We start from the raw sequence: 20,661 nt of genomic DNA, 5'->3' as shown, positions 1-20,661 counted from the left end.
GGGTTGGGGGTGGCATTGTCCTTTAACTCACCAGAATCATCTTGCTTTCTGCTACAGCCCCACTTGTTGGCACTCCTTGGCACTGCCTCTTAAGTAGGGTTCCTTCAGCCTTGCATCCATGGATGACCTTCTAGGAGATTCTGAAACCCCTAAAACTGTGCAAAGTGATGCACCTGTGTGCATTTCTGCTCGCATTCATCAGATTCTCAGTGGGGTCTTTGAAAAGGAACACCTGCTCTTGTCTCTGGAAGGCCCGTATTTCAATGTTGTATTCCTGCAGTAATGGAACAGGAATCTTTCAGATTTCATCTACTGTCGCTTGATAACAGAAAACTGAAGTTCAAAGCTAGTAAAGCAATCCTGTGGGCTAGGTTCACATTTAGAATACAGGGAGCCCTCAGCCCGCAGTCTGGAGAAAGCAACCGTTCTAAAATAGTCTCCAGGGGCCGTGAAAACCGGCAACCGTCAAGGCTCTGCAGAACACTGAATCTGCTGAAAAATTCAGCCTACTTTCTGAGCCTCGGTTTACAGATGATGATCCATAAAATGGGGTTAATACCTACCTCACGGGTGAAGTGTCACGTTGCATGCCTACCCACGGGACGTATTCAATGTGTGATTCAAACTGCTACCGTAGCTGCTCGCCTGTTTGGTCTCCATCAGAAGAACCTACCTGCCGGTGACCTGCCTGGCAGAGCAGTGCTTTGCAAGCTTCAGCATACAGGTGAGTCACCTGGGGATCTTGTTTAAATGGGGCCTGGGAATATGAATTTCTAACCCAGTCCCAGGTGATGCTGACACTGCTGATCCGGGGACCACACTCTGAGTAGCGAGGTACTAGGGCATGCTTAAGTTAGGGATTTGCTGAGTACATCAGCCCTGATGGGCATCTGATCTTGCTGTCAGCTTAAGGAAAGAAAACAGACATAAGGACTGATGACCTCGAGAGCACTGACTTAATTAAACGACCAACAAAAACATCCCGAAGAGGCCCAGGCTTTGCACCATTTTGCTGTCTGTTTATTTCAAGTTTACAGAGAAGCTTAAACATTTGTGGAAAAACACCGAAGGCTTATTTTTCTCTTAAGTTCATGTACTTTTTAGTGATAAATACACAGTATTTAACTTTGTACACCTGATAAAAGGAAAATGCATAGTAGAAAGGATCAGGAATAAAACAGAAGCATCGGGCATGAAATCAATCACAGGATAGAAAAGTCAGCAGTCCCACGAAACTCGGCCCGTGAAGCTGGAGAGAAGATGGGAATCAACGACCTTGAAACCTTCCCTAGCACCTTGGAAGTGAGTGGAGGTCTTGGTTCTTTTCCCCTGGCAACGTGAAGCTCCCCTTTGGAAGATGGGTGAGAGCGACAGGTGCAGCCTGTGTCTAAATGCACAGCTTTCCCCTCCTTGTCCTGAAAGGCTTTGAGGAGGGGAGCCCTAACTCACGGAAAAGCCCAGACCAGAGGGGAGATGGCCTCTCAGGCCCCAAGTGCCAACAAGGGGCTAGATAAGGCTTTATGGGAGCCACTGGCCAGGCTGCGGAATAGATGGGGAAGTGGAACAGGACAGAAGGAAGATGGGTAGAGAACATGTGCTGCTTCAAAGCCACAGGTGCAGGCCACCGCTTGCTTACACCAAACTGGTCCCACAGATGAGCCAGTAAAGGAAGAGACGGATAGGCATCCTTTTTGCTTACCTGGAAAAGCTTCTGCCCTTTCCTGACAGAGCCGGCTTTTGAAAAAAAATCAACGTTTGTGCTTTAGGAGTGGAGACAAACCCCAAGAGTTTGCGCTCCAAGTAGCTCTAATGCTTTATGTTACAGCCCTCTCTGCTTATACTTTTCTCAGTGGGGCGGTTCCTTTCCACAGCTTTCTTTGGTGTTTCTTAGTTTAAAAAAAAAAAAAAAAAGTAATGAACGTGGGCCTCCCCCAACCCACTCGCCTACCTAGCTCAGTGCTGCCTGATCGCTGGCATTCCACATGTGAACCCTTAGACGGAGAGTTTCGTGGTGGGAGAAATGGCGTCGCCTGATGCAGTTGTGTAAACACAGGAGGAGTTCTGCAGAGGCTCTGCATGCTGCCCGCCCTCCCTGGGCGAGCCACTCGGCCAGGCCAGAGTCCAAACAGACAGGCTAGGACTAAGACTAAGGACCGGTTGACCTAAACCACCGCAAGGTGCTTACTGCAAACTAATCAGACCCTGTTTGCTCCCAGGAAGGCTGGAGCCTGTAAATTTAAACAAGCACAGGAGGTGAGAGGAAGTACCAGATTACAGAAGGCAAGCAAGCAGGCCAGAGGACCCTCCAGCAGATGGGTGTCCTTTGCTCTTGGAAACCAGCATTCTCTAGCTCGGTACTGCTTTTAAGGTAGCAAGAAAAGTCTGGCTAAACGACAGTCAAGAGCTTATGAAGACTGATGGACGCCAAGAACACCCGGGCTCTATGAACACGCTGGACGGGGGGAACAAGGCCTGCTTCTCTGCCTCTCTGCAAAAAGTCCTCGTACCAGCACTGATCAGCCAGAAACCACAGGAAAGCACGTCCTTCTGAGCCCAGTTACTGACACTGTTTCCCCCAAGCCAGATTCCACAGAGCACTGGGAATTCCAAAGAAGGAAGGAAGACGAAGCCCTTCCAATTTTCCTCCCTCTTGAAGTTCACACTCACCTATGTGTGGCTCTGGAAGAAGTCCACTTGAACTGCAGCCAAACTTCCCAAGGTTAGTTGGAAGTCAAAAAGGTAAACTTTTTCTTTCTGGACTTCTGGCTACAAAAAGGAACTCCCTGTACGAAGCCCTGGTTCCCATGGACCTGAGGACTGCTGTAGGTTTCAATCATCTTCTCTTAAAGGGTGCCCTAAAGTTATTGTATAGATCCAAACAGAGCTTTGCCGGTAAGGATGATCATTTGTGTCTCAGCTGAATGAAAGCATTTCTTAACTGGCCCTCCAGAAACTGGATAAGTGTTTCATTGACTACAACAATCAGCTAGTATTTAAGAAGAAAACAGAACCTTAGCAGCCTCTAGAATACACACGTTATAAACAAGGTGAGCTGCTAATACACAGGCATAGATTTCATTGGCTCTAACTCCGATCACATCCCTGAAGGCATGGGAGAGATCCTGGAAGCTCGAAATGATTTCTGAACTGCTCTAGAGTTCAGACTGGTTAGAAAATTGAAAGTATTTTTTGTTGTTGTTTACTCTTAAGCCATGTAATGTACATGGAAGTGTAGGATTTCACCCTGAAGTTTTTGTAATTTAACAAGAGATTTACCAGAGCTCCCTCAACTACTGAAGAAAAGTTTCAGCTTTGAGCGGCTGTCATAAAGAAACACACTCGTTCAGTCCTTTAGGGGAGATGTCCCACCACAACCATTGAATGCCCCTCTGAGGCTGGAAAATCCCCCCTGTGAAGCTGTTAAGTGTCAAGCCCTTTCCGTTTTCCTGACTACAGCTCTACTTATAAAAAAATTTTTTAAGTCCTTCTTAAGAATAAGTTACATCGAAGCTCCCTGCAGCTACTGAGGGCCAGCCCTGTCCTGACTCCTTGAGTCCACAGTTCTAGAAGGTGCCACGGTTCGGGTCTTGGGGTTTTGTGCAAAATCACACCCACTCTTCCCCTCCCTTTCAAATGCAGCGAGTGTGGTCTCAGACCACACCACCAGTTTCCTGCCAGTTTTCCCCAATTTTTAAACTCCACACACATTCACTTGGTATATCTGACATGATTCTCAGTTCACAAGGAAGGATTTTTGGCATAAAAACATTTTAAAAAGCAAGTGTCCCCAAATGTACGTGGCTTTGGGTCTGCAACTCCTCACACCCTCCCATTCAGCCAGCCAGCGGCCAAGGTCGATGTCATGGAGTCGTCTTTTTTTTTTTTTTTTTTGTCTCCTTTAAAACAATAAAGAAATCAAACAAACAAATGGGAAAAACAACAACAACAATAACCAGAGATGATGGTCAAGGCTCTACACACGTGCTCGGTTTCCGTAGGACATGCTGCTATGGAAACGCAGGGCGCGGCCCGCGGAGGTGAGACGTGCATGCGAGGTCGAGGTCCGGCAGCTACTCCATCACCTCGTCCGGCCACGGAGGATGCGTCCGCTTGCCGGAGCCGGGGGCCAGGGCCCCCCGACTCTCCACCCCTGGGCCGCCTTTCACAAGAGCGCTTCCTCCTCCCCCATGAGAGGCGGGTCGGGGCCCCGGAGGCTGTCTTCGCTGCCTTGCTTCCTGCTCACCAAACAGAAAACCCGTGTTAAGACCCAGCGCAATGCTGGCACGGCCCTGAACCAAGGTTTCCCGCGGCCCCGCACCACCTGGGTCGGACATTATTTACTTAACTTCTTTTAGATTCTCCCCCCCGTTTTTCTTGCTCACATGATAAAGTTTCAAAGGAGACTTCGTATCCCCTCTGTAAATGGAAAACCAGCATCGTGTGCAAAAATAGCAAGGAACTATAAAAATAGCTGTTAATCTAGGGGCCTAACACCTAAAATCATGGCACATGTCACAAGTCACGTGTGGGCTCCACACTGGGGCCTGTTCACCAAGGGCTTTAGGCTCTAAGCTCTTGCAGGGCAGGAACCGTGACACTTGTCTTCAGCCCCCAGGTGCGTTTCCTGGGGGCAACGAGCAGCACGCCTGACTTGGCCTGGCACATAGCCAGCCTTCAGGAAACGGTCGTCAACAGAACTGCCCTCCGCACACAGGCCCGGGGGACACCTCCGACGAAGAGAAGGGCCCTCAACTCGGCAATGTGTGATCAGAGCAGGAGACCAAGTTGGTGGGAAGAAGTGTCCTGGTGTCCCCAGCTAGAGCTGCCTGGGGTGACAGACATGGGCAGTGCGATGGGAAATGTGAGGGAAAGTCCCTAAGGAGAGGCCCAAACCCTTTGCCATCATCAAGCAAACAATGCCCCTCCTAAAGGGAGCCGTTGGGCTTGCTATGCAGGACTAATGTCTATTGTGAGCCCTAGGCCCAAAGGGCAACTGCCCTTGCACGAGGGAAGGGCAACTGCCCTTGCACGAGGGAAGGGCAAGCGTGATGTCTGTACATTCCTAGGAAGAAACTCCTCTTTGTTTAAAACTCACACTCACTGGCTTTTACGTTTCTGCCAAAGAATAGGGTGTCAAGTCTCCTGGGAGGAGAGTTGTAACTGGATAACCAATGAGGCCCTACAGCTGCCTACTCACACCAGCTGGTCTCCCTGCAGACAGCTAGTGGGCCATGGGCCCAAGGCCTCTAACGACTGACTGAGCCCTAAGAGCTCCAGAGTGCTGGACCATTGGGACAACCAAAACATCCCATCGGTGGGCTGAGGGCAAGGGCAGGTAATCCCCAGGTGCTGCTGGGACGGAGGTGAGGGAATAAAGAGGCAGTCAAGTCCTCTGGGCCAGTATCAGTCTTTGGTGTCTTGCAACTTTGATCTCATTAAAAATAAAAGGTGAAATAAACAACAGACTTGCACGAAAAGGGAGGCAAACTCTAAAACTGAGGTTGAGAAGAGAAGGGCCCAGCAAAGGCCAGCCCATTAGGCTTCACCCTGTCACCCTGTGAGGCTCAAAGCATAGGCGGGGTCACCCCATCATGCGCTGCAGAGGTGGCTGGGAACAATTTGGCAGGGACAGGGGCGGCCTTCACAGGCTGTGGGTGACTGGCTCTGACGGCTACCTGCCACTTTCCCTGCTCCTTTTTTAAGCATAAATGATCCCCAAATGGTCTTCCTATATTATCACATAAGCACCTGACTCCTACGGTGGCCAATAAATTTCATCTCAGAAGCCAACTCCTCACAAACGGAAACAACCGCTGCTTCTACAAGAATGTTCACAGCAGCGTTATTCATGCGTGACAGCCTCCGAAATGGAAACAATGTCCATCACCGGATGAATGGAGAAATAAAATGTGGGTATATCCATACAATGGAATATGATTCAGCCATAAAAAGGAATGAAGTTGGGAGAGGAACCAAGATGGCGGAGTAGGACGTGCTCTCACTCCCTCTTGCGAGAACACCAGAATCACAGCTAGCTGCTGGACAATCATCGAGAGGAAGACACTGGAACTCACCAAAAAAGATACCCCACATCCAAAGACAAAGGAGAAGCCACAATGAGACAGCAGGAGGGGCACAATCACAGCAAAATCAAATCCCATAACCGCTGGGTGGGTGACTCACAAACTGGAGAACAATTATACCACAGAAGCCGACCCACTGGAGTGAAGGCTCTGAGCCCCACGTCAGGCTTCCCAACCTGGGGGTCCGGCAACGGGAGGAGGAATTCCTAGAGAATCAGACTTTGAAGCCTAGTGGGAATTGACTGCAGGACTTCGACAGGACTGGGGGAAACAGAGACTCCACTCTTGGAGGGCAAACACAAGGTAGTGTCCGCATCGGGACCCAGGGGAAGGAGCAGTGACCCCAGGGGAGACTCAACCAGACCTACCTGCTAGCGTTGGAGGGTCTCCTGCAGAGGCGGGGGGTGGGGGTGGCTATGGCTCACCGTGGGGACAAGGACACTGGCAGCAGAAGTTCTGAGAAGTAATCCTTGGCGTGAGCCCTCCCAGAGTCTGTCATTAGCCCCACCAAAGAGCCCAGGTAGGCTCCAGTGTTGGGTCGCCTCAGGCAAAACAACCAACAGGGAGGGAACCCAGCCCCACCCATCAACAGTCAATTAGATTAAAGTTTTACTGAGCTCTGCCCACCAGAGCAACTGTCAGCTCTACCCACCACCAGTCCCTCCCACTAGGAAACTTACATAAGCCTCTTAGATAGCCTCATCCACCAGAGGGCAGACAGCAGAAACAAGAAGAACTACAATCCTGCAGCCTATGGAACAAAAGCCACATTCACAGAAAGATAGACAAGATGAAAAGGCAGAGGGCTATGTACCAGATGAAGGAACAAGATAAAACCCCAGAAAAACAACTAAATGAAGTAGAGATAGGCAACCTTCCAGAAAAAGAATTCAGAATAATGATAGTGAAGATGATCCAGGACCTCAGAAAAAGAATGGAGGCAAAGATCAAGAAGATGCAAGAAATGTTTAACAAAGACCTAGAAGAATTAAAGAACAAACAAACAGAGATGAACAATACAATAACCAAAATGAAAACTACACTAGAAGGAATAGCAGAATAACTGAGGCAAAAGAACAGATAAGTGACCTGGAAGACAGAATGCTGGAATTCACTGCTGTGGAACAGAATAAAGAAAAAAGAATGAGAAGAAATGAAGACAGCCTAAGGGACCTCTGGGACAACATTAAACACAACAACATTCTCATTATAGGGGTCCCAGAAGGAGAAGAAAGAGAGAAAGGACTCGAGAAAACATTTGAAGAGATTATAGTCGAAAATTTCCCTAACATGGGAAAGGAAATAGCCACCCAAGTCCAGGAAGCACAGAGAGTCCCATACAGGATAAACCCAAGGAGAAACACGCCAGCACACATAGTAATCAAATTGGAAAAAATTAAAGACAAAGAAAATTTATTGATAGCAGCAAGGGAAAAAAGACAAATAACATACAAGGGAACTCCCATAAGGTTAACAGCTGATTTCTCAGCAGAAACTCTAAAAGCCAGAAGGGAGTGGCATGATATACTTAAAGTGATGAAAGGGAAGAACCCACAACCAAGATTACTCTGCCCAGCAAGGATCTCATTCACATTAGATGGAGACATCAAAAGCTTTACAGACAAGCAAAAGCTAAGAGAATTCAGCACCACCAAACCAGCTCTACAACAAATGCTAAAGGAACTTCTCTAAGTGGGAAACACAAGACAAGAAAAGGACCTACAAAAACAAACCCAAAACAATTAAGAAAATGGTAATAAGAACATACATATTGGGGTTTCCCTGGTGATGCAGTGGTTAAGAGTGTGCCTGCCAATGCAGGGGACACGGGTTCGATCCCTGGCCGGGGAGGATCCCACATGCCGCGGAGCAACTCAGCCTGTGCGCCACAACTGCTGAGCCTGAGCTCTGGAGCCCGAAAGCCACAACTACTGAGCCCATGTGCCACAACTAGAGAAGGCCCACGTTCAGCAGTGAAGACCCAACACAGCCATAAATAAATAAATAAATTTATATTAAAAAAAAAAGAACATACATATCAATAACTACCTTAAACGTGAATGGATTAAATGCTCCAACCAAAAGACACAGGCTTGCTGAATGGATACAAAAACAAGACCCATATATATGCTGTCTACAAGAGGTCCACTTCAGACCTAGGGACACAAACAGACTGAAAGTGAGGGGATGGAAAAAGATATTCCATGCAAATGGAAATCAAAAGAAAGCTGGAGTAGCAATCCTCATATCAGATAAAATAGACTTTAAAATAAAGAGTGTTACAAGAGACAAGGAAGGACACTACATAATGATCAAGGGATCAATCCAAGAAGAAGATATAACAATTATAAATATATATGCACCCAACATAGGAGCACCTCAGTACATAAGGCAACTGCTAACAGCTATAAAAGACGAAATCGACAGTAACACAATAATAGTGGGGGACTTTAACACCTCACTTACACCAATGGACAGATCATCCAAACAGAAAATTAATAAGGAAACACAAGCTTTATATGACACAACAGACCAGATAGACTTAATTGATATTTATAGGACATTCCATCAAAAAACAGCAGATTACACTTTCTTCTCAAGTGCACACGGAACATTCTCCAGGATAGATCACATCTTGGGTCACAAATCAAGCCTCAGTAAATTTAAGAAAACTGAAATCATATCAAGCATCTTTTCTGACCACAACGCTATGAGATAAGAAATCAATTACAGGGGAAAAAACGTAAAAAACACAAACCATGGAGGCTAAACAATACGTTACTAAATAACCAAGAGATCACTGAAGAAATCAAAGAGGAAATCAAAAAATACCTAGAGACAAATGACAATGAAAACACGACAATCCAAAACCTATAGGATGCAGCAAAAGCAGTTCTAAGAGGGAAGTTTATAGCTATACAAGCCTACCTCAAGAAACAAGAAATATCTCAAATAAAAAATCTAACCTTACACCTAAAGGAACTAGAGAAAGAAAAACAAACAAAATCCAAAGTTAGCAGAAGGAAAGAAATCATAAAGATCAGAGCAGAAATAAATGAAATAGAAACAAAGAAAACAATAGCAAAGATCAATAAAACTAAAAGCTGGTTCTTTGAGAAGATAAACAAAATTGATAAACCATTAGCCAGACTCATCAAGAAAAAGAGGGAGAGGACTCAAATCAATAAAATTAGAAATGAAAAAGGAGAAGTTACAACAGACACCACAGAAATACAAAGCATCCTAAGAGACTACTACAAGCAACTCTATGCCAATAAAATGGACAACCTGGAAGAAACAGACAAATTCTTAGAAAGGTATTACCTTCCAAGACTGAACCAGGAAGAAACAGAAAATATGAACAGACCTTCACAGGTAATAAAATTGAAACTGTGATTTAAAATCTTCCAACAAACAAAAGTCCAGGACCAGATGGCTTCACAGGTGAATTCTATCAAACATTTAGAGAAGAGCTAACATCCATCCTTGTCAAACTCTTCCAAAAAACTGCAGAGGAAGGAACACTCCCAAACTCATTCTATGAGGCCACCATCACCCTGATACCAAAACCAGACAAAGATACTACAAAAGAAGAAAATTACAGACCAATATCACTGATAAATATAGATGCAAAATTCCTCAACAAAATACTAGCAAACAGAATCCAACAACACATTAAAAGGATCATACACCATGATCAAGTGGGATTTATCCCAGAGATGCAAGGATTCTTCAATATACACAAATCAATCAATGTGATACACCATATTAACAAATTGAAGAATAAAAACCATATGATCATCTCAACAGATGCAGAAAAAGCTTTTGACAAAATTCAACACCCATTTATGATAAAAACTCTCCAGAAAGTGGGCATAGAAGGAACCTACCTCAACATAATAAAGGCCATATACAACAAAACCACAGCAAACATCATTCTCAGTGTTGAAAAACTGAAAGCCTTTCCTCTAAGATCAGGAACAGGACAAGGATGTCCACTCTCACCACTATTATTCAACATAGTCTTGGAAGTCCTCGCCATGTCAATCAGAGAAGAAAAAGAAATAAAAGGAATACAAATTGGAAAAGAAGAAGTAAAACTGTCACTGTTTGCAGATGACATGATACCATACATAGAGAATCCTAAAAATGCCACCAGAAAACTACTAGAGCTAATCAATGAATTTGGTAAAGGTGCAGGATACAAAATTAATGCACAGAAATCTCTTGCATTCCTATACACTAATGATGAAAAATCTGAAAGAGAAATTAAAGAAACAATCCCATTTACCACTGCAACAAAAAGAATAAAATACCTAGGAATAAACCTACCTAGGGAGACAAAAGGCCTGTATGCAGAAAACTATAAAACACTGATGAAAGAAATTAAAGATGATACCAACAGATGGAGAGATATACCATGTTCTTGGATTGGAAGAATCAATATTGTGAAAGTGACTGTACTACCCAAAGCAATCTACAGATTCAATGCTACCCAAAGCAATGTACAGATTCAATGCAATCCCTATCAAATTACCAATGGCATTTTTTACAGAACTAGAACAAATAATCTTAACATTTGTATGGAGACACAAAAGACCCCAAATAGCCATAGCAGTCTTGAGGGAAGAAAACGGAGCTGGAGGAATCAGACTCCCTGACTTCAGACTATAGTACAAAGCTACAGTAATCAAGACAATATGGTACCGGCACAAAAACAGAAACGCAGATCAATGGAACAAGATAGAAAGCCCAGAGATAAACCCACGCACCTATGGTCAACTAAACTATGACAAAGAAGGCAAGGACATACAATGGAGAAAAGACAGTCTCTTCAATAAGTGGTGCTGGGAAAACTGGACAGCTACATGTAAAAGAATGAAATTAGAACACTCCCTAACACCATACACAAAAATAAACTCAAAATGGATTCGAGACCTAAATGTAAGACCGGACACTATAAAACTCTTAGAGGAAAACATAGGAAGAACACTCTTTGACATTAATCACAGCAAGATCTTTTTTGATCCACCTCCTAGATTAATGGAAATAAAAACAAAAATAAACAAATGGGACCTAATGAAACTTCAAAGCTTTTGCACAGCAAAGGAAACCATAAACAAGACGAAAAGACAACCCTCAGAATGGGAGAAAATATTTGCGAACGAATCAACGGACAAAGGATTAATCTCCAAAATATATAAACAGCTCATGCAGCTCAATATTAAACAAACAACCCAATCAAAAAATGGGCGGAAGACCTAAATAGACATTTTTCCAAAGAAGACATACAGATGGCCAAGAAGCACATGAAAAGCTGCTCAACATCACTCATTATTACAGAAATGCAAATCAAAACTACAATGAGGTGTCACCTCACACCAGTTAGAATGGGCATCATCAGAAAATCTACAAATGACAAATGCTGGAGAGGGTGTGGAGAAAAGGGAACCCTCTTGCACTGTTGGTGGGAATGTAAATTGATACAGCCACTATGGAGAACAGTATGGAGGTTCTTTAAAAAACTAAAAGCAGAATTACCATATGATCCAGCAATCCCACTACTGGGCATTTACCCAGAGAAAACCATAATTCAAAAAGACACATGCATCCTAATGTTCATTGCAGCACTATTTACAATAGCCAGGTCATGGAAGTAACCTAAACGCCTGTCGACAGACGAATGGATAAAGAAGTGTGGTACATATATACAATGGAATATTAGTCAGCCATAAAAAGGAACGAAATTGAGTCATTGGTTGAGACGTGGATGGATCTAGAGACTGTCATACAGAGTGAAGTCAGAAAGAAAAAAACAAATATCATATATTAACGCATGTATGTGGAACCTAGAAAAATGGTACAGATGAACCGGTTTGCAGGGCAGAAGTTGAGACACAGATGTCGAGAACAAACGTATGGACACCAAGGGGGGAAAACCCCGGGGTGGGTGGGGATGGCGGTGTGCTGAATTGGGCGATTGGGATTGACATGCACTGATGTGTATAAAATTGATGACTAATAAGAACCTGCTGTATAAAAAATAATAATTAAAAAAAAAAAGGAATGAAGTTCTGACACATGCTACATCATAGATGAACCTTGAAAACATTACGCTGAGTGAAAGAAGCCAGACACAAAGGCCACATACTATATGATTCCATTTATATGAAATGTCCAGAATATGCAAATCTATAGAAACTGACAGTAGATTCGTGCTGGCTGGGGAACGGGGGAGTGGGTGGTGAGAGCTAAGGGTACAGGGTTTCTTCTTGGGCTAATGGAAATGTTCTAAAACTGATTGTGGTGATGGTCACACAGCTTTGTGAATATATTAAAAACTATTGAATTATATACTCTAAATGGGTATGTGATTTATAGCTCAATAAAGCTGCTTTTAAAACTTAGAAATGGCTGCCTGGAGCTCCCAGCTGATAATGAGGTGGTGAGCTGGGCTCAGTGCGCAGAGTACTGGGACTGCTGTCCTGCCACAGGCATGGGGTGGGGGCCAAGTGGCAGCAGGGGTGCAAGTATTTGTCACCTCAGTCTTGCGGGGACAAAAATTCTCATCTGTCCTGGGAGGCGCTGGGACTAATGAGCTGGTTATGTGTTTGAAAGAGGCTGGCTGACTGGTGAAAAGGTCCGGATCCTCCCCAGAGGCAGAGGACTCTCACACTCATTTGCAACAGGCTGGAAGGGGACTTATTTTCTAGGTCTTAACCCATCAGAGAAGAAAGGGTGGATGCTGGAGAGCCCCAGGCGGGAGCCCCCGAGCGCAGCATGCCCGATCTAGGCTCTGACCACTGACCCAGAGCAGGGGCTGCCTCGGCCGTGACACAGCTTCAATGCCATTGACGTGCACTGAGCATATGTGGGTGCCCGACTAGGTCTAAGACCTGGGTGAGCTCACAGGCATTCCAGGTGGAGCGCCATGCACCCGCAGCCCCAGCCCACATGCACAACCCACCGTCGGGTCCAAGCCCCTGGATGCCCCTCGTTTTCTTCCTGGATCCGGAGGCCCAAGGTGAGCCTGGGCACAGCAGCCTGGGCTGGAAGGAACGTCCGCCTGGGTGGGGATACCCCGTGCTCTGCAGCTGCCCCCGCCCCCAGGCCCTGGCAGAGGCTAAGGCACAGGCAGGCAGGCGTTACCTTGGGCTCAGACAGGGGCTCACACTCCCTGGTTGGTTTTTTGCTGGAATCGCCAGAGGGGAGGGAAAAGGGAAGTGAGAAGGGACACTTGCGACCCATGGGATTCCTGTCCCCCACCCCAGATACACTCAGACCCCGAACACCAGCTTCACGGAGCTGTTGCCAGGGCAGTTAGGAGCAGGACACCTCTCCGCCGTGAGACGCGGGGTCCCATGAGCGAGACTGGCCTTGCTCACCCACCGCAGGGACAAAAATCCCACCGTCAAGCATGCATGCTTTGGGGTCAAACAGCCTTTCTGATTGTCAGCCACTCCCCCACCCTCGTTAAAGTGCAAGTCCCCCTGAGAAAGGTCAAACTTCCCTGTGGATTAGCTGTCAGCAAAGGAGGCAGGCTGAGTCCAGGGTGGGGCAAAACCAAAGCCAGCGGCTGCTCGGGTCTCCCCAGTGTGCCCAGTGGGGCTGGTCTGAGTCTTTCTGGACACGGCCGCTGCAGGGCTGGGCCCACACAGAGTCGGCCGGGCAGGGCTGCCCTGCGTTCAGCCTCCAGCTCCCCACCCCGGAGGAAGGCAGGTGGACACTCACATGAGCAGGTTTCCAGGCGCTGACAGCGAGCGCTCCTCCCGCCGGCTGCCCTCAAACGGGTTCCCGAAGGAGCGTTTTCGTATCATGGTCTTCACCAGGATCTGGAGGAAAGAAGAGGAGGCTCGGCCACGTGGGGGAGATTCCAGGCAGCATCCTCCCTCGTGCGACTCCACGAGTCCCGTCTACCTCTTCCTTTCTCCCCACAGCCCACCCCCGCTGCCTGCCAGCTCCCAGGGCTTGTGGCTGATGGCGGGCCTTTGAGAGACACCCACCAGGGATACAGCAGCCACAGCCATCACAAGTCTCACTGGCCTGCTCCTCAAATCTCCACGGCTCCCTGGCTGCCAACAAGATAAGGTCTAAACTCCTCAGTCTGACATTCAAGGCCTGGCATAAGCTAGTCTTGGCCTACTCAACTGCCAGGGGATGCTGTGCTCCAGGAGAGCTGGCCTGTACTGTCCATCCAGTACCCCTGGTACCATCTGTCTCACCTGAGCCATCACTGGACATGCCCTCCTGGCCCATCAACCTGTCTCATCTTCAAGGCCAGGCCTTTATTTTTGGTGAAAGCCATCTACAACCAACGCAACAAGTAACCAACTATTGCTTCCCAGGTATAATCCTGGGAGGGGGATGGGAGTCACTGCACTTTTAACTGAAATGTAATTCACACAGCAAAAAAGTCTCCATTTTAAAGTGTACAATTCAACGGTTTTTAGCATATTCACATCACCACTGTCTAATTTCAGAACATTTACATCACCCCGAAAAGAAACCCAGTACCCATTCGCAGTCAGTCCCCATTCCTCCTCCCCTCCAGCCCCTGGCAACCACCAATCCACTTTCTGTCTCTATGGGTTTGTCTATTCTCATTTCATATAAATGGAATCATTCAGTACGTGGCCTTTGGGGTCTGGCTTCTTTCACTCAGCATGTTTTCAAGGTCCATCCACGCTGCAGCACGAATCATTGCTTTATTCCTTTTTATGGCCTGGTAATAATCCTTTGTGTGTATATGCCACATTTTGTTTATTCATTCATCCTTTGGACTGTTTCCACTTTGGGGCTATTGTGACTAATGCTGCTATGAACAATTTGTGTACAAGTTTTTGTGTGGACACTTTCCACACAAAATGTTTTCGTTTCTCTTGGGTGTACACCTAGGAGTGGAATTCTTGGATCGTTTGGTAACTCTATGTTTAACATTTTTAGGAGCTGCCAGACTGTTTTCTACAGTGGCTACACAGTTTTTTACAGTCCCACTAACAATACAAAATGGTACCAGTTTCTCAGGGGGCTGCATTTTAGCTGAGGATGAGAAACATCTGTCTCAGTCTAAGGAGCTGAGGAAACATCCCAGGACACTGAGGGTGGCCAGTCCACGGGCTGGTGTGGTGTGAGGGCAAGAGAGGTCAGAGGTCCCGAAAGTCCTTTTTTTAAGTCTGAGAGGCACTGGGAGCTGGCATGTCCACTGTCATGAGTGGGAACACTTTGGTGTCCCCCCCCATCCACCCTAAGACAGACTGGGTCCACAGCTTGGCTGGGAAACACCTGCCAGAGGAGGGGATCTTTGGGGAAAAGGTAATATCCCTCCATCACGTCCCTCAGCCACTGCTCAGCTTCCCTCCTCTGCCTTCCAGTCTTCCCTTCAGCCCATCCTTTCTGAAACCCAGATCTGATTCCCTTACTCCCTGACTTGGTATCTCTCACCCATAGGAGTTTGGAACTTATCCTGTTACCAGTCAGGGAGTCATGGAAGGTTCATGGTGATGCTTTTGCCTGCTGTATTTCATGAAGGAATTTTCAAGGAAGTGGCCTCAACACCCTGTAAGGCTCTGGCCTCCTTCCAAGCAGAGCATGATGCCTCTTCAAGCTGTTTCATGTACTGACTGAGCTTGCGGATTTTTCTTTTAAAGGGTTTGCTGCTAAAAAAGAAAAAAAAAAGTGTTTAAAAAACCACTAAAAGGTGGAGACACCCAAATGTCCATCAACTGATGAATGGATAAGCAAAATGTGCTCTAGCCATACAATGGAATACTTTTCAGCCCTAGAAAGGAATGACTGGCTACAATGTGGATGAACCTTGAAAACATTATGCTGAGTGAAAGAAACCAAGCACAAAAAATCACATACTGTATGACTCCATTTATATGAAATGTCCAGGATAGGCAAATCTATAGAGACAGAAAACAGACTAATGGATGCCAGGGGCTGGAGGGAGGGGAGAACAGAGAGCGAGTGCTCACAGGTACGGGGGTTTCTTTCAGGATGATGAGAATGTTTCAGAACTACAGAGGTGATGGTTGCACAATATTGTAAATGTACTACATGCCACCGTATTGTTCACTTTAAGTGGTTACTTTTATGTTACATGAATTCTACCTCAATTTAAAAAAAAAAAAAAAAAGAAAGAAAAGAGAAACGCTGAGCTAGAGAATGAAGGCTGTGCCCCTTGGCAAGCACTCAAGGTCCCTCCCTTGCCAAGGCCCGAGCTCTGTGGTTCCTGGAACACAGGGCCTGTTTCCTCTGAGCCTGTGCAGGCACCATCCCCCCGGTGAGACTGGCCTCCCCAGTCCTCAGGACCCAGCGAAAGGGGCTCCTGCCCTCTGGCGCCTGCCACGCCTGCTCCTCTACCCGCTGGCCTGTCACCGTGTGATGGTACAGGAGAGTGATTCTTTCTTTCCAGATCCATCTTCCTTATGAGGCCGGGAGCCCCATGAGAGCTGGCACTGTCCCTTGTTCACCTCTGTAACCCCGTGCCCGGCACACCCTGGGTGCCAGGAGGGGGCCTGGGCCTCCCCGCTCCAGCCCCTCCTTCTCAGACAGCTGCTGAAGCCCTCACTTCCTCCCTGCCCCCCCACAGTCCATTCTCCACGTGGGACCTTCCCAAGGCCAATAATGATCATGCCGCTCCCCTGAATCAAACCTCTTGGGACCAAGACTTAAACCTCTGCTGTGGCCTCAGGCCTTGTGTGGCCTGGCCCCACCTCCCGTCCAGCTTCACGCCACCCTCCCTTCTTTGCCCTGCTTCAGCCACCCTGGCTTTCTTGAGGTTTCTCATGGACATGATCCCACCAGAGGATCACTGCGTTTGCTGTTCCCTTTTCCAGGAATGCCCTTGCCCTTTACCCTCTCTCGGCCTGATTAACACCCCGCCATCCTCTCAGCGTGCATCTTCCAAGAGGCCTCCTCCAATCCATCACCTGGGCTGCATTCCCCTCTTAGGCGTACCCCTTGCAGCCCCTCTGTTACTTGCATAATTTATTTGTTGGTTCTTTGCCCAGCGTCTGCAGGCACCATGTTTGTTGTATTCATCTCTGTATCCCCTGCTCCCAACACAGGCCTGGGGAAACCACTCAGTGTTCAAGAAGTGTTTCCTGAATAATCAACGCCTATTTCAGACCTCTAGGGTCAGACGCCTTCTCCCAAGAATACCCACAACCAGGAATAGAATAACCCGGGGTGGACGCTGGGAGCCCCACGTCAGCTGCCTTCCCCACGGCAGGCTCGGGACGTGGGTGCAGCGAGCGGGTGGATGAGAAGGAGGGGGTGTGTGTGGGTGAGTGTTCAACAGCAAAGACCGTGCAGAGGCCACTGGCTGGGGAGGAGGAGGAAGATGTGAATGGATGCCCCACCCGGGGGCTCAGGTTTTGGGGGGAGAGAGAAAGTGTGTGGGGAAGCAGAGGGTGAGGTGCAAAGCTGGGAGCAAAGGAGCCAGCACTGGGGGCTCCTAAAGCGGGGGGGGGTCACTCGAGGCTGGACATGGCAGAGCCTCCCCTCCCAGAGCCCAGGGCCCTGCCTGCCTGCTGGGGCTGACGCTGGCCAAACACACCCGGGACTCCCGAGGTGGCCACGGTGGGGCAGCCCACCGGATTCTGCCCCTAGGACTGCAGCCTGGGCCCCAGGGCCCTGAGGGTCCTGGTCTCCCTCCTGGAGCCACACACCCTCTGGGCAGAGGCTTGGCAAGTGGGTGATTCCCTGAGTCTTCGAGGTTAGGCCTGAGGACTCCAATTCTAGCTCTTTCTTCCTGGGTCAGGACCCAAATGTAAGGCCATAAAAGGGGTCCCAGGAGTTGGGAAGAGCTTTCTGAGGCACGGGAAGTGGAGGCCCTGCCTCTAGCCCTGGCAGCTGCCCACAGGGCAGAGATGAGACGAGCTCAGTCGTCTGCTCTGGGGACTGAAGACCCAGCCAGTGGGGAGCCCGTCTTGGAGACCTCGGCTCCAGCTGCCACCCTGGGCACCTGCCCTGGTCCTTCCCCTCCTGCTCCCCTGACACGCTCTGAAAGCAGGAATTCCAGAAGGGGCAGTACAATCCTTAGAGAGGGGCTACCTTTGTCTACAGTAACCTCGGACCCGGCTGTAGACAGAGCTCGCACTAGAAGACGCAGGGGCCACCTGGCCTGACTTGTGACCAAGGCCCAGAGGCTGGTAGCTGTAGGTGAGGGGCAGACCCGGCCATCCCCTGACGCTCAGGCCCAACGTCTACTTCTTAGTGGCCCGCCCAAGTTCCAGCTCATCCTCGCTGGCCTGCGGCGGGCTCTCTGTCCCTGCTCTCAGGCAGTGGTTTGCCCCACCTTACCACGGTTGCCAGGCTGGGTATGTGTTTGACCGAATTCTCCACCTCCTCTTCTGTCACCTCGACCAGCGTGCAGTTCTCATCCTCTGATGGCAGTGGCTCCGCCCCATGCCTCGTGACCCAGGGGTGCAGCTTCAACGAATGACAGGAGGGGTGAGGGGCGGGCACAACTGGCTCCCAGGAACCCTGCCTATGAGCGGAGCCAGGGAGGGGACGCGGGAGGGGAGAGGCAGTGGCCTGAGGTCAGGCATGCAAGAGAGCAGGCAAGCCAGGCAGAGGCTGGGGGGCGAGCGAGGTGGGAGGAAATGTGAAACAGACGAAGGACAGACAATGGGAGGAAGCTACGAGGCCAGAACGTGAGCCGGGCTGGATTCGCCATCTGGCCCCAGGTCTCGGCAGAAGAGCCTGGAATTCGCCATCTGCGTTGCACGGTTGTCTGAGGAGCACCCATCACTCCTCAGCAACTCTCCCTGATGCCTGGAAGGCTCAGCTCAGAGCAGGCAGCATCCTCCCCATTTCACAGAAAGGGAAACAGAGGCATGGGGTGGCACGGGGAAGGATACAATCAGGAGAGGACCCAGGCAGAGGTCTGCCCCCCAACCACCTGCCCCTGGGGTCCAAGCCCTTATCTGTAACCTTCTGGGCTGCCCCCTCTTCAACTGCTAGTTAGCTGAGATGCCTAGGAGTTCCCGAAGCAAATCTCTAGATTTCTTAAAGATCCATGTGTGTGCACGTGGCATTGGCAGGGTTGTAGGGGGTGGATAGGGATCTCTTCTAACAGTGCTTTCTGCAACAGAGTGGAATTCAGCAGGCCGGGGTCAGAGGTGGGGGGTCAAATTGCTCACTAACTTCCTCCCACCCCAACTGTACTTTCTCAAAGGGACAGGCAGGGTCTAAGAAAAGACCCCAGGGGCTTCCCTGGTGGCGCAGTGGTTGAGAGTCCGCCTGCCGATGCAGGGGACACAGGTTCGTGCCCCTGTCCGGGAAGATCCCACATGCCGCGGAGCAACTAAGCCCATGAGCCATGGCTGCTGAGCATGCGCGTCCGGAGCCTGTGCTCCGCAACGGGAGAGGCCACAACAGTGAGAGGCCCACGTACCGCAAAAAAAAAAAAAAGACCCCAGGATTGCAGCAGCCACACACTGGAGCACACAGAAACCTGGTCTGGTCCAGTCTAGGGAGGGTGGATGCCATCAGCCCAAGCCAATTGGAGCAAGCGCTAGCTCCTCAGCTGGCAGCGGATCCCACTTCCACAATCACAGTGAACACGAGTCCCAAATCCTCCCCCACAAGCCCCCAGCACCCCAGAGGCCCCAGGACATGGGAGGGCAGTGGTGCCAAGAAGGACGCAGTGCTGTAAACAGAGGGTGTGGGGCCTGACCGAGGCAGGGTTGAGCCAGACAATTCCAAGCAGAGGACACAGGCTGAGCCTCCAGCACATGCCCCAAGGGGCAGCAGCGGCCCCCAGGTACCTTGATCTCAGGCACCACGATCCTCAACTCGGGGTTCTTGTCCAACATGCGGGTGATCAGGTCCTTCAAGTCCTCGGCTATGTCAGGCCTGGGGATGGGAGATACATTAGGGGTGGAGGACGTCATCAAGGGCTCGGAGAGAAAAGGCAACTTGGGGTAGACGGACAATACTCACTGATCTGGAAATTCCAGGGCCTGACTCTTGATCTTACTGTGTAAACACATGATCCGCTCATCCATGAATGGGCACTGCAAAGAGAGGTCAGGGACAGGGTGGCCATCAATGGCTGGCACATCTGTCCTGCAAGGGCAGGCAGCATTCCACACAGGTTGCAGCAGAGAAAGAGACAGCCCAGTGGCCCAATCCAGGGACAAAGCAGATCCCATTCCCCAAAGATCTAAAAGGACCAGGACTGTCTTTCCAGAAGGGCTGGAGCCTTCCTAACCACACTGGCTTTCCTCTGTAGCTGTGCTTTAACTTACCAACTTATACAAAAGCAAACACTCTTTTCACCCACCTGCCAGTTGAACAATAATAATAATACAAAGAACAGTACAAAAGACAAAGCAGCAGCAGCTGTGATTTGTGAGGGCTTAGCCTGGACCAGGCCCTGTACTGAGGTTTCTCAGCACCAACATTTCATTTGGCTGTTACCTCTGCCCGGAATGTTCTTCCCACAAACATCTGCGTGGCTTGTTTTCTCCCATCCTTCAGGTGTCTGATCAAAGCTCACCCGCTCAGGGGGGCCTTCCGGAGCTCCTGTCTAAAACAGACACCCCCTCCACCTCCATGTGATTTC

General features: G+C 48.8%; 1 protein-coding gene across 5 annotated transcripts in view; it reads right to left on the bottom strand.

Annotated features, from left to right (window-relative positions):
* CAMKK2 (calcium/calmodulin dependent protein kinase kinase 2) overlaps positions 1–20,661 on the bottom strand; it is a 65,212-nt gene that overhangs the window by 8,261 nt on the left and 36,290 nt on the right. Inside the window, exons 12-17 of one of the 5 annotated variants that reach the window (XM_089894471.1) lie at positions 20,037–20,110; positions 19,862–19,949; positions 18,393–18,521; positions 13,815–13,915; positions 13,233–13,275; positions 32–4,235 (exon numbers count right to left, since the gene is read on the bottom strand). In XM_089894471.1, the coding sequence (XP_089750597.1) occupies positions 4,071–4,235; positions 13,233–13,275; positions 13,815–13,915; positions 18,393–18,521; positions 19,862–19,949; positions 20,037–20,110 (600 nt within the window). In that variant the 3' untranslated portion in view covers positions 32–4,070. The other 4 variants (XM_022597828.2, XM_089894468.1, XM_089894470.1 and 1 more) reach the window with 4 other exon arrangements.

This window comes from Delphinapterus leucas, chromosome 14 (genome assembly GCF_059928025.1).
Source record: "Delphinapterus leucas isolate spDelLeu-1000000601 "Yukka" chromosome 14, BTC_Dleu_Yukka2, whole genome shotgun sequence".
Lineage (NCBI taxonomy): Eukaryota > Metazoa > Chordata > Mammalia > Artiodactyla > Monodontidae > Delphinapterus > Delphinapterus leucas.
Note: the sequence above shows the minus strand (reverse complement) of the source record. Positions and strands in the feature narration are given on the sequence as shown.